Source organism: Phaenicophaeus curvirostris, chromosome 10 (genome assembly GCF_032191515.1).
Source record: "Phaenicophaeus curvirostris isolate KB17595 chromosome 10, BPBGC_Pcur_1.0, whole genome shotgun sequence".
In the NCBI taxonomy this organism is placed as follows: Eukaryota; Metazoa; Chordata; class Aves; order Cuculiformes; family Cuculidae; genus Phaenicophaeus; species Phaenicophaeus curvirostris.
In genome coordinates this window covers 9,866,699-9,879,542 of record NC_091401.1, presented here as the reverse complement: position 1 = coordinate 9,879,542, position 12,844 = coordinate 9,866,699, and the positions used below count along the sequence as shown (strand labels likewise).

General features: G+C 49.0%; 2 protein-coding genes across 2 annotated transcripts in view; both read right to left on the bottom strand.

Annotated features, from left to right (window-relative positions):
- The window catches only part of PCOLCE2 (procollagen C-endopeptidase enhancer 2), a 49,728-nt gene extending 46,003 nt beyond the window's left edge, over positions 1-3,725 (bottom strand). Inside the window, exon 1 of the mRNA XM_069864493.1 lies at positions 3,521-3,725. The gene's annotated coding sequence lies outside the window, so the exon portion shown is untranslated. The remainder of the gene's footprint in view (positions 1-3,520) is intronic.
- Positions 1,152-4,817, bottom strand: PAQR9 (progestin and adipoQ receptor family member 9). The gene has a single exon (XM_069864956.1). The coding sequence runs from the start codon at positions 4,815-4,817 to the stop codon at positions 3,735-3,737; it is 1,083 nt and encodes a 360-aa protein (XP_069721057.1). The 3' UTR covers positions 1,152-3,734.
- Positions 4,818-12,844: the final 8,027 nt, after the last annotated feature.

Here is a 12,844-nt window from a genome sequence, read left to right as displayed (position 1 = left end):
ATATCAGTGTCAAGGTCAGTGTTGGCCAAAGATGGAAAGATAAATGGGCATTTTTAGGCCATCTGCTTGTGTTCCAGTCCCTACCTTGTACCCCTTCCTCACACAGATTCTACCACAAAAGGCCTGAAAAACCTTTTTGGTTTTATAGATGAGCTCTGGAGTCCACAGTGTAGACCTTATGGCAGGTACTTAGGCAAAAGTTTTGTTTTCTAGGATGTCCTTATGCATCTAGTCGGCAGGTTAGGCCTCCTGTCTAAGCTCTGGACATGCATACAGATGTTCTGCCATGTGTGCTTTCTCACCAAAAAGAGATCTTGCTTCCTTACAAGTAACACAAACGCTGCTCATTTCTACGTGAGCAAATTCAAGCACTGTAATTATAGACGTCTCGTTCCACTTTTCACCTCTTAAACTCAGTTTTGTTCTGTTCCTATTTACAGAGCTATCAGATATGGCAAATGGAGCAATTTATCTACATACATATCCTTCACTGAATAAACACAGACACTCGCATAGCATTTCCCTATATATTCTCCACGCTTATTGTAACTTTTTAATTTATAGCCACAATTTAAATAAACAGACAAATGAACAAACATACATTAATTAGAACTCTTAAAATCTAATCATGAGTCCCTGCATCCATTCACTCCCATTCACAGCCTGCTTACAGTGACTCAGAGCACAGTGCTTGCAACAAGCAATTCCACATGCTCAGGCCCATCTATGTGCCTCAACATTTTGCCAATAGAAACTTATAAATGAAGAAATACTCTTAATGTCAGAGCCAGGTACCAAAACTGCAGCATGACTGGGCTTCACAAACAACAGCAGTAAGATTCCAGTAAAATTGCAGTTGGTTGCAATCCAACCTTCACACTGTTATCTGTCGTTGAGATATATATAGATGTCCCTGTGTGGCCTAACTGCAAATATCAAATGTATTTTTACAAGTATAGCTACAGCCTTTTTTTTGACATTGCCTCTTGAGATGTCCTTTAAATTGTGACTGACAAGCACAAATATAATTAATTACAGTCTGCTTTAAAAGTTTTTTGGTTTTTTTTTTACCATTTGGTTTTTACTTATTTCCAAGCCCTTTTCTACTGCTGAAATTTACTGTCCCCAAGCCTTTCTGATTTCTTTCTTAGTTTTTAATTGCTGGTTGGAGATGCTAGTGGCATCTCCCAGGCAAACCCTTTCTACATAATTAGTTTTGAAACTTGGATGAGTCATTGGGCTCCAACTACTATGCTTCAATTATTTTAAGTTGAATACCTCACATCTCAAAGATTTTGGCCTCTTTTTGCAGTTGTGGAAGTTCACAGGATGACAGTTGCAGGTCTTGATCCATTTGCTTTCTATTGTGAGTTTCCAGTTTTTCACTCTAAAAAACACTTTTCAAAGCATGTCAGCGTCGTGAACCAGCCTCCTATCCCACTGCTGCAGATCATTTTTTGCTTTATTGGCAGCTAAATAAATGCTCCATTTATGACAAAAGTTAATGAAAATATGTAGAATTAAAGACCCTTCATGTAGTTTTCACTTTCTTTTAACGCAGGCTGGCAAATGAAAACAGAACGCAGCCAGCCACATGGGGCCATGCTGGGTTTTATGGCCTATCAGTGACAACTCAAGAGGCCACAGCGTGGGAACTGCTGTTTCAGAAAATTCTAGCCAGTCTCTTTAAGAGACCACATGTGAGCCTACCACAAATTGTACACTAGCAGAACTGTAGCTGGTAAAGAATACATATTTTTGTTAGGCTGTTCTCATAATTCACTGAGGATCTAAAAGATCCAAGCCATTGTGGTTAAAATTGGGTTGAGATAAAAGATAAAATGAAGGGGGTGTAATTTTCTTTCAGTTTATATGTTTCATAGGGAAATTTTCACAAAGCTGACATTGGTACAGGACACATCATTTACTGGTTTCTATGATGATTCTGACCCATATTAAGGGTTTGGCTTCACAATACCTAACTATAGTCCTTCCTATGTTCCCATCATAAACAAAGGGGGCTTTGTCTTACAGAAAACCATTGGACTAGACTCAAAACATTTTCCTGGGGTTTGGGTGCCACGTCCATGAAAATGGGTAGGATCAAAGCAGACATTTACTACCACAATGGGGGCAAAGAGGCCGAGGTAAAGAGCCGCTATGCTATTGTGCACCATGACACCAGCGTTTCCTAAGGAAGTACCACCTTTCTTTTTGAAAATGGGGTACAGAAGAAGTTTCTCACCTGAACTTCAAGCTGTGACATCTTTATGTAATATTATTGCATCCTTGTTACTAGTTCTGTCAGACAAAATCAAAATGCATCTGTTTAAAATCTTCACATAGTTTACGAAAATGCCTCTTCCTATATAAAGTTCAGTCTCCAGTTAGTTGTTCGTTGTGCGAGAAGGACAATACCTGGGTTGCTGTGAAAAGATACTGCTTTGGAAAATACCTCGTAATTCTTGGTTTTGATCATCCCTCAAGCTTCTGAAAGAGGACTCAAAAACATCCATCTGCAGCCAGAGTTAATCAGAATAGGAAAAGGTGGAGAATGACCCGAAAGTGCCAGTATCCAGTATTTGTAGAGCCAAATTATAGGTGCTGAACTCAGATTCAGCAGTACCTTATTCTGCAACTAATTTTAGGATGGTAAATCTGACAGTGTGCTCTAATTAAAGAGCTGAAGAAACCAGTTCTATGTCATTCTCTAAAAGATCCAGAATGAGATCTCATGCATCAGTTACTCTTTACATCCACAGAACTCCCACCGAGCTCGGCAAGGACTTATAGAAAGTCTGGCATCTGACTTGGACTCTAGAGGGCTGATTTGGGCGTGATTTAGCAGGGAAGATGAAGGGAGCCCTTAGCAACCCCCTTAGCGTGACAGATGTTCCTGACCTGCTGGGGGAAGAGCCATGCCATTACGTACATACTTTCTTTCACCCTCTGCCCCGCCCCAAACTGGTTTGACCCCTTTCTGGTTCAGTTATTTTACATATCCCTTCATTTTATTATAGTATCTGAGTGGCTGCACCAACCACTCGCTGCCCGTCTCATTAAAGTCTCTGCATCTCCTGGTACTTCCGTAATAACTCACAGCTGGTTTTCCTCTCTGTTGAATCTATTGTTCCCTGGCAGAAAAGGCCTCAAGACCTTAAAAACTATAGATAGCTATCAATTTGCTTGCATTTAAAATCCAGTACGTGGCTGCGAAAGCCTGTTGCAGTACCACAGAGGAAGGTAAAAGTCAGTGCATAATCTGCTAGGAAATTTCACGCAGGAGCTCATTTGAAGTCCATGAGTAATCATTGCACAAGTATCTTCGGGTGTATACATATATATACACTTATATATGTAGCTAACAAATATATAGCTAGATATATAAATATCTATATGTATATACAGAGATAGTTTAAACCTAATCATTACGAAATTAGTAAGTGGCATTCACGGTTCATGCATTCTTCCTAGTAGCAGAGCTAAATTATTTCAGCTTATACTCTAAGCAGCAACATACCAGTAAGCGTTTGCTTGCTTCCCCTGGTAACCTAGTAGTTTAGAGAACACAAGCAGTTCCGCCGTGGGCATTTTCACTGACAACCCTCTGCAAAGTGGACGCAGCCCTTCCACAGGTGTGTTTCCCCCAGGTTTCACAGCATCTTCAGGACACGGTGGGGCCGGTCTGAGGGTCGCTGGTCTGAAGGTCACAGGCCAGAGGGTCTCCAGGCCGGCTAGTCCTGCTTACAGACGTCCGCGACGCCAAGGAACTTCCTGACGACCACGGCCAAGCAGAGCGTCAGGAGCAGCATGTAGCCCACGGTGCCCAGGTAGGTGGGGGCGGCCAAAGGCGCCTTGAGGAACTCGGCCAGCCCGTCCTCCACGTAGTGCACCTGGTCGTAGATGCTGAGGAAGGTGAAGATATGGAACAGCTGGTGGCTGTGCCCCACGATGTCGAAGAGCCCCGGCTGGATGCGCTCGGGGATTTTGCTAACGTTGAAGAAGGCGGCCACCAGCAGCCAGAAGTAGCGCCGGTAGAAGTAGACGAAGAGCGTGGGGTTGCGCGTGCGGAGGTCGAAGAAGAGGCTCTCGAGCATGATGGGGCAGGCCATGCTCAGCGGCATGGCGAAGACGAAGGTGCGCACGGCGAAGGGGTAGGCGCAGCAGGCGGCGCGGCTGCGGCAGCAGGCGGCCGTGCAGCCCACGGCCAAGGCCAAGGCGACGGGCAGCACCATGGCGCGATAGGCCGCGATGGGCGCCTCGCAGTCCAGCTGCCAGCCCAGCCGCTGCTGCACCAGGCGGCTCACGGCCCCCGCGTCCAGCAGGCTCAGCCCCGGCAGCAGGTAGTAGGAATAAGCCACGGTGCTGGCGAAGCCGTAGTAGCTGATGGAGGCGTAGTCCAGGTAGAAGAAGGCTGCGCGGAGGCGCGGGGAGAGGCAGCTGAAGAGGTGGGCCGTGCAGCTCATGGCGAAGGTGAGCAGCACCCCCGAGGCGTAGCACCAGAGCGGCAGCAGCGCCGGGTGGTGGAAGGGCAGGTCCCCCGCGCCCCGCAGCAGCAGCAGCCGCCCGAACCGGCTCAGGAACAGCAGCAGCGGGATGAAGTGCGTCCAGAAGTTGAGGGTCTCGTTGGTGGGTTGCAGCACCGAGGCCACGCACTCCCGCGCCGAGCAGCGCAGCCGCCGGTACCCAGAGAGGATGAAGCACTCCACGAAGTCCTCGGGCACCTCGTCCCAGCGCAGCAGCGCGGACGGACGGGCGGGCGGCTCCGCGTCCTCGCCCGCCCGCGCTCCCCCGCGCTCCCCCGCAGCATCGCTCATCGCGGCTGCGGCCCCGGCATCGCGGCGAGCAGCGGGAGAGCCGGCCCGGCAGCGGGGGGAGGCGCCCGAGCCGCCGGTAATGATGGATGCGGGGGGGGCGGGACCGAGGAGCCTCCCCCGGCGGGGGCTGCGGGTCCTGCGGCGCCCGCCCCGCGGCGCCCGGAGCCGCCCGCCCCGTAGCGCTGCACCCTGTATCTCTGCACCTTGCATCCCTACATCGCTGCACCCTGCATCCCTGCACCCTGCATCGCTCCGAGCGTCAACCCCGCATCCCTGCATCCCTGCACCCTGCATCGCCCTGAGCCCCCTGTATCGCTGCACCCTGCATCGCTACATCCTGCATCGCCCCGAACCCCCACAGCATCAAACCCGCATCCCTGTACCCTGCATCCCTGCACCCCGCAGCGCTGCACCCTGTATCGCTGCACCCCACATCGCTGCACCCTGTATCGCTGCACCCCACATCGCCCTGAGCCTCCGCAGCATCAACTCTGCATCCCTGCACCCTGCATCCCTGCACCCTGCATCTCCCCGAGCCCCCGCACCCCTGCACCCTGCCTCGCTGCACCCTGCACCCCTGCACCCTGTATCGCTGCACCCTGTACCCTGCGTTGCCCCGAGCCCCTGCAGCATCAAGCCTGCATCCCTGCATTGCCCCGAACCCACGCAGTGCTGCACCCTGCATCGCCCCAAGACCCCACAGTGCTGCACCCTGCATTGCCCCAAGCCCCCCACAGCACCAACCTCACAGCACTGTATCCTGCATCGCCCCGAGCCCCCTGCACCGCTGCACCCTGCATCGCCCCAAGCCCCTGCAGCATCGACCCCACAGCGCTACACATTGCATCACCCCAAGACCGCACAGCGCTGCACCCTGTATTGCCCAGAGCCCCCCGCAGCACAGACCCCGCAGTGCCCACGCCGCAGTGTGGATCCTACAGCACCCTGCCTTGCCCCAAGCCCCCTGCAGCACCAACCCCGTAGCGCCCACCCCGCAGCACTGCCCCCTACCTTGCCCCAACCTGCCCCCAGCACTGACCCCACAGCTGCTGCCCTGCAGCGCCTGGGGCCAGGGGAGCAGAGCCCCCCACTTCATCCTGGTGTAAGGCACACAAAGCGTCGGCACCGGTGATGGGGGGGTGACCCGTGGGGTCCCCATCAAGAGGGACAGAGCCAGGAACCCCCCCAGACAGGGGCGCAACTGGCAGCCAAGCGGGTTTCTGCCGGGTGTGCTTCAGTGAGGCCACACGAGACCTGTTTGCGGTGGTGACTTTGTGTCATGCAATGAATGCAAATGCTATTCGAGGCTAAACGTGGGCTGCACAGGGTGGCACATGGGGCTCCCACCTTGTCACCGTGCTCCGAGCAGGAGGAGGCTTGGGAGTGGGCTGCTCTGCGCTGATCCTCAGACAAATCCTGCCTTTACTGGCGGTGCGGTTATGCAAGCAGCACAGTTACATAATGGGAACATAAGAATACAGGGAGCAGCACTGGATGGCCGTCACTACACCTTAACGCGTCTGGAGCAGATAGAAGTCACTGCGGGAAGGTGAGGAACACGCAGGCAGGAGCCAGAGTAAGGGATTGCACTGCACCGCTGCGATTTGTTTGCTTTTGTTTGTTTTCAGATGGTCTTGAACAGCTGATAGCATTGGAGTTTCAACTGTTTGTATTGCAGGGTGATATGGTCTGTGTGTGGTCACCCAGTGTAAACCAAGGGCCAGTGCAATCAGGACATTGTGCTGAAAGAATTTCATAAAACCCTTCTGTTCAATAGCGACCCATGATGATGTCAAAAATCTGAACAAGGAGATAATCAGGAATAGGTTTTTCAAAACTGGCACAAAAAAAAAAAGTAGTAAAAATGTGTGGCTGAAAGTGATTCTTAGTGCATGTTTCATTGCAGTAAACATATTGATTTTCCAGACATGTCAGAAGTAGGGCAGTGGTGACACTGCTTATCGTCTTTGTAGAAATTACACAAGAGTCCTGTGAGGAGAACACCCAACAGTGCTGAAAATCCAAGGGCAGGAGGAAAATATTAAACCAAGAGACTTATTTTTTAGATATCAGGCCTAATGGGCTCTGATGGCCATGCATTTTAGAGGGTGCTTGGTGGTGTGCAGGATCGTGCCAAGCGGACCCACCTCAAGTAATGACTGACAGAGGGCTCTGAACCCCACCTGTGTTGAGCCTGGGCTGCACCAGGAGCAAGCAGGGCCTCGCTTGCTGTGGACTCTGCCATATGGGATTTTGGGAGAGGAAAGGCTCTTTGGGGCTAACAAAAATTGCTCAGCCTCTTGTGGAGGTCAGGTTTCCCATGGGGCTGCTCTGTGAGACAGAACAGATGCTGGACCATTTGCTGCATCACCAAAATGCACCCGGTGGTAAGTGGGCTGCTGCCTAGAAGATACCTCCTCTCTTGCCCTGCTCCCATCACACCACACATGCAGGCAGTCCCAGGATGGCTCTGATGATAATTTCTCCTAGTCGTAAGTGATACTTTTGTTTGCGGTGACGAGTGCCATTGCAGGCCCTAGGGAAGGGGACTGAAGTGACGGTGATCTTCAGCCTGTCATCAAGGTTAGATAAGGAGAGGTGGTTGACTGAAAGCAATCTATCTGGCTTTAGACCTGCGCTAAAGAGCCTTTTGGAAAGCCACCAGCAGCTGTCGCAACAGATGGTGCCTAAAGAACAACAGCATCCACTGCTGATTGGGAACTGCTGGTCTCGCAGCGGGCAGCGGGTCCCATTGGACACATTCTGACTTTCCTACAACCTCCAGACTTGCAGGGATGTGGGAGGCGTTCAGCCCTTTTGCCTCAGGGGGTATTGGGGCATCGCCTGGTTTCTGGGGAGAGACACCCACTGGGTTTGTGCTTTCACAGGACCAGCCCAGGCTGTGAGGAGCCGGCGGGGTTTGCTTGTGGTTCCAGACTGACACAGCCCTTGTGGCCAATGGATTGTTGAGCTGTTGGTGGAGAAATGCAGTAATGCTGCTGAGAAGATAATTGTCTGGAAATTTCTCCCTACTATTGATGTCTCCTGTAATATTCTGAGATGTCTTAAAATAATATTTAGGGGGATGGGGGCTTTTTGCAGAGCTAAGAATCACTTGAGAGACTTGTACATACCAGCTTCTCTGGCCATGGTAGCTCTCTCCTACTTTCCCTAGTGGGTTTACCTGTGCTACAGACAAAGACAAGCAGTGTAAAATAAATAAAAATATTCTTTTCTCTGCCTCTGTGTGGGGATCCAGCTTTGGCTTGTTCCAAATGCTCTGCTGATGTCGCACAGGCAATAACTGGGGTGGGGTGTCTCCTTGTCTGGCCAGAAAGTGCCACAGAAATTTTGGAGCTTCTACAGATCACAGTTAATGTCATTGCCAAGTGACAGCAATGTAGCTTTAGCAGCCATGTTGATGAAACTCGCTACTAATGATTTGGTTCTTTGTTTTTTCCCCAAGGCTGCCCCTTCACAGGTGAGAATGGTCTCTGAAGACAGACTGGGCTTTCATAAAGGCAACGGCATACATCTTACCTTGAGTTAATTATTCTGTTCCCAAGCCAGCTGTGAAGCAGTATACTGGGAATCTTACAATTTAAAGCACTCATGACCTCAAAATAGCCTCTTATTCATGTGCAGTCCATCAAGGTTAGTATTAAATAACTATTATGTGGTAGGTAAAGTCAGGGCATTTGGAGGTCAGAGAGGAGTCTACAGAACATAGTACATGAAGAGGCCTCAAACTAGAGTTTGTATTTAGAAGAGCAGAGTCCACATATACCATGTTTTTTTCTAGGATGTGTAGAATTTTTTGCAGGCTTTCTCTCCAAACAATGCTTGAGAAGACTCTTAAAACTCTGATGAAGGCACTGCCTAATGAGATAGGTCATGGAAGATGCTGGGAATCAGTGCTGGCTGAAGATTGCCAAAATACCAAATGGGGCGTTGTTTCTATATTGTACTTATGCTTTATTCAGTGTGGAAGTCCTTTCACAAGGTAGCATTTTGTCTGAAATAGTACAAACTCTATAAGATATTCTGAATTATTTCCACCCTCCCCAATGAAATGATGCCTTTTTAGTTAGGAAAAGAAAAGCTAATTTCATCTTTTGCACTCTAGTATACTCGGCATGCTATTTAAGGGTTTATTACTTAGACCTCCTGTTATCCATTGCCCTTCTGAGTGAGTAAAGAAATCAACTTATATCTGCCCCTGCAGAGACGGTTCTCCTGTGAGCAAGCAGTGGAGGTGTTTGGAAGATTTAAGATGTATTTGAAGATATGCACTCAGCATCACCCAATTCAACCCACTCACACCAGCAAACATCAGTCTTAAGAGTTATTGCATGACATAATCTTGCACCATGCAACTCTGTCTTTCATTTCTTTTACCCTTCTGTGTTTTCACCATCAAGACAGATTTTAACAATTTCTTTTTTAATGAGAAGCTTTATCTGAGTAAAAGCACTTAACCTCTTTGTTTGCTCTGGATTTTTAACCTTCTTCACTAAAATCTCTTTAGTAAATCTGATTCTGTTCTGATGCCTTCTGTCCACAGAAGGCCACTTGACCACTGTCCACTTGACCACAAGTGAGGGTAGACTTGGGTTCTATTTATTTAAAAAGAGTTGGTGTTAAAGGAAGAGAGGCTTCAGCCTCACTTACCTTGGTCTAATGGAGCTCAAGCTTGCAGTTCCTCTGGGAAAGCATCTTAATGGACACACAGACATTGTTTCTAAAGTGTGTTTCTTAAGTGTGTTTCTTCTTCTTTTATCATTTCCTAAGTGTGTATCAGTCACTTTTTACCCAGTGTACGGGTAACTTTCTATGCCTCTGCAATAACTGAGTAGGCACTTTCTAATATTGAAAGATTAACCTGCCTTTAGAGATTCTACCCCACTATCTTTTTCAAACAGGATAAACAGGAATCCTTGCATCATTTTCTCCTTCTTGAGTAACTACTCAGGGACAATTACACTTTATAAACATCATTTCTTAATAGGTAAAGAAAAGTGAAAGTGATACTCGTATTTCAAAAGCCTTATTTGAAGGTGAACAAGCTAGATATGGTAAAGGGAATAACAATGACTGACACCATCATGGTTGCATAGCATTGTTCATTTTCATCAGGAGCTTTGAATTTTCTGCCTTCTTTATGTTCAAGTTGAGTATATTCAGGTTTGTGTTCTTTATACTTTTTAAAAAAACAGCAATAAAACCAATCTGAATCTGAAAAATAACTCTTAATATAGCAAACTGGGGAAAAACTTCACATTTTAAGAAAATTTCTCTGTATGTTTGGTTGTTGCCTTTTTTTAGTTCTTTTTGAAAGACTGGGCACAGAACTTGTGCTTTTTCTGAACACCAGCAGATCTGGACCTAAATGTCAAGGTGAATTTAGGTCTGCTGTGATGAAGAATAGCGTATTGAGCACATGCATATTTCATCCTTTTTTATTGTGGTCAGAATCCATTGCTTTCCCACCTGCCAGGGCCACACAAGCCAAGTACAACTTGTCCCTTGCACGGGTTGCAGGACTGAACTCTCACAATGTGCATGTCTAAGGAAATTGTATGTGCTGAGTGAGAGAGCATGAATTGCTACTCCGTGACCTGGAAGGAGGGACTCTTGGACAAAGGGAAGATTGCTGTTGCACTCATCTTGAACTTCCATGCCTTTAAACGGCCAATAAATTTACACACGTGGATTCCAGCCAGCCAGACTAATTCCCTCTGTCAAGAAGCTGCAGGAGAAATTCTGGAATTAAGCCTTCATTTGATACTCATGGTAATGCCTGGAAAACAGTCTGCAAGTTACCGACCTCTCTCAGCCAGACAGTACAAGTCAGATGTTGTTCCTATGACTGGTTTGTGGAAGGGGCCTTGCTGCTTCAAGGATCCCAGGGGGAGAAAGAATCCCAGTTCCCTGATAAGACACATGTCTCAGGAAAGCAGAGGCGTCCTGGAAGGGAACGTGGCTGCTGCATGGCAGGACTACAGCAGAACTACAGCTGAGAGAAGGCAGAGCACCAGCACCGAAAGATGGAGCAACACAAATTGCTCCAACTAGGAGACAGAGCAGTAGCAACCAGTCCAGGCTTCTGGGAATATCAGAACCCTCTCCAAGCCATCCTCCCCGGCTCTTTTTTGTCATTCTGAGCTGTGCCTGTTGCCTGCCTCTCATCCCATCTCTGTTCCACTCCCCTCCCATGCTGCATCCCCCCAGCTCCCTAGCAACGCGGGTTTCAGTCTCAGGGGTGGGAGGAGATAGAGGCTGGAATAAAGGAAAAGAAGCTGGCAGACTGCTGCCTGAGCAATGGGGAAACAGCACACACTGGCTGTAGCTGTAAGGATCTATGAGGCACTACTGAGAGCATGAAATGACTCGGTTACAAATCTGTGCTACATGTCTGTTCTACTCCTGACTTGCTCACAAAAGCACTTCCTTTGCTACAGGGTAAGGAACTTGCACAGCACTTTTAATCCTTCCTGCCCTTCCCTCACACCCATCTTGGCAAAAGGATTGCAGTGGTTCAGCTGTGCCCGGGCCGGCACTGACAGCAAGGGGGAAATTTCCTCAGAAACTAGGGAAAACCAGCCAGCAAGATGAGGGTGATGCACCGCGACATGTACTTTACTTAGTGTAGCTTAGTGTTAATTGCTTAGGAGAAGTCACAATTGTCACTAGTATGCTTCCTAATGACATTTGTCATTGTAATAACGGTTAGTAACTCCCAGGTCTGCAGGCAACCAGACCTACTTCATTACAATGAAAAACGTATAATATTTTCTTATCAATATTATTATTAGCCTACCCTTTCCAGAACTAATTCTCCATAGATTGCTGCATCTTGCTCTTTCCTTCCCTTCCCTCTCTCCTCTCACCCTTCCTCTCCCATTAAGCTGGAGCCGGTGACATGTGCTGTCACCCCCTGACTGTACGCGGGCGCTGCTGTGCCACTGCGACGTGTTATAAATAGCACGGATTCAGGAGCGCGGTTCTTCTGAAAAACTCCTCTGTAGAGATGACCTTTGAAATTCTATCTTTCCTGGTTCTCACAGCGTGCTCTGGATCCCCACGCTCTTAAATTGGTGCAGTTTATTAATTACAAAAGAGTGTAGAGGCTCAGCAGCAAGCAGAGGATTTAAACAATGAGGTGGATAATTAAAAGGGATTAATGAGGTGGATTAAACAAAGGGATTGAGGCCAAATGGAGCACAAATTTTCAAAACATTAGTGCCCCCAAAACTCAAGCACCCAGGGGCATGTTCCTCTTCACAGGCAGGGGTTTGATTTTTATCTAGCAATGTCAGCCTTTTGTGTAAGGTCCTTGGTGCAGTCCCAGCAGAGCCGAGCAGCAGCCACTGTCCCCAGGCGCCCCAGCACCCCTCCTGTCCAGCACCAGTGCCCCCAGCCCCACTCCTGTCCAGCTCCAGTGCTCCCGCACCCCTCCTGTCCAGCACCAGTGCTCCTGCACCCCTCCTGTCCAGAACCAGTGCCCCCAGCACCTCCTGTCCAGCACCAGTGCTCCTGCACCCCTCCTGTCCAGAACCAGTGCCCCCAGCACCCCTCCTGTCCAGCTCCAGCGCCCCCAGCACCCCTCCTGTCCAGCTCCAGTGCTCCCAGTACCCCTCATGTCCAGCACCAGTGCTCCCAGCACCAGTGCCCCCAGCTGGCTCGCTTCTTTCCCAGTGTGGCCCCAGTTCCCACTCCCACGCTGCAGACAATCCCCCAGTAGCTCAGGGGTGACGTCCCGCGCCTCTGCCGGCCGGGGGCACGTTCTCAAGGAAGCGGTGAGGACGATGGGAGAAGAGAAGGGCTTGACATGGGCTCTGAGGCAATGAGATCCTTCCTAATCCATCTCTAGAGCTCCTTGGCCAACACGATTCCTTCCTGGGGAAGCGTTCTTGTGTTGGCAACAATCCCAAAAGACTGGTGCGATTATCCCCAAGTGGAAGGGTGGGTTTAACGTCTCTCTGCTTCCCTGCAAGGCAACAGCGACCCGCTTCGACTCCGCGGGA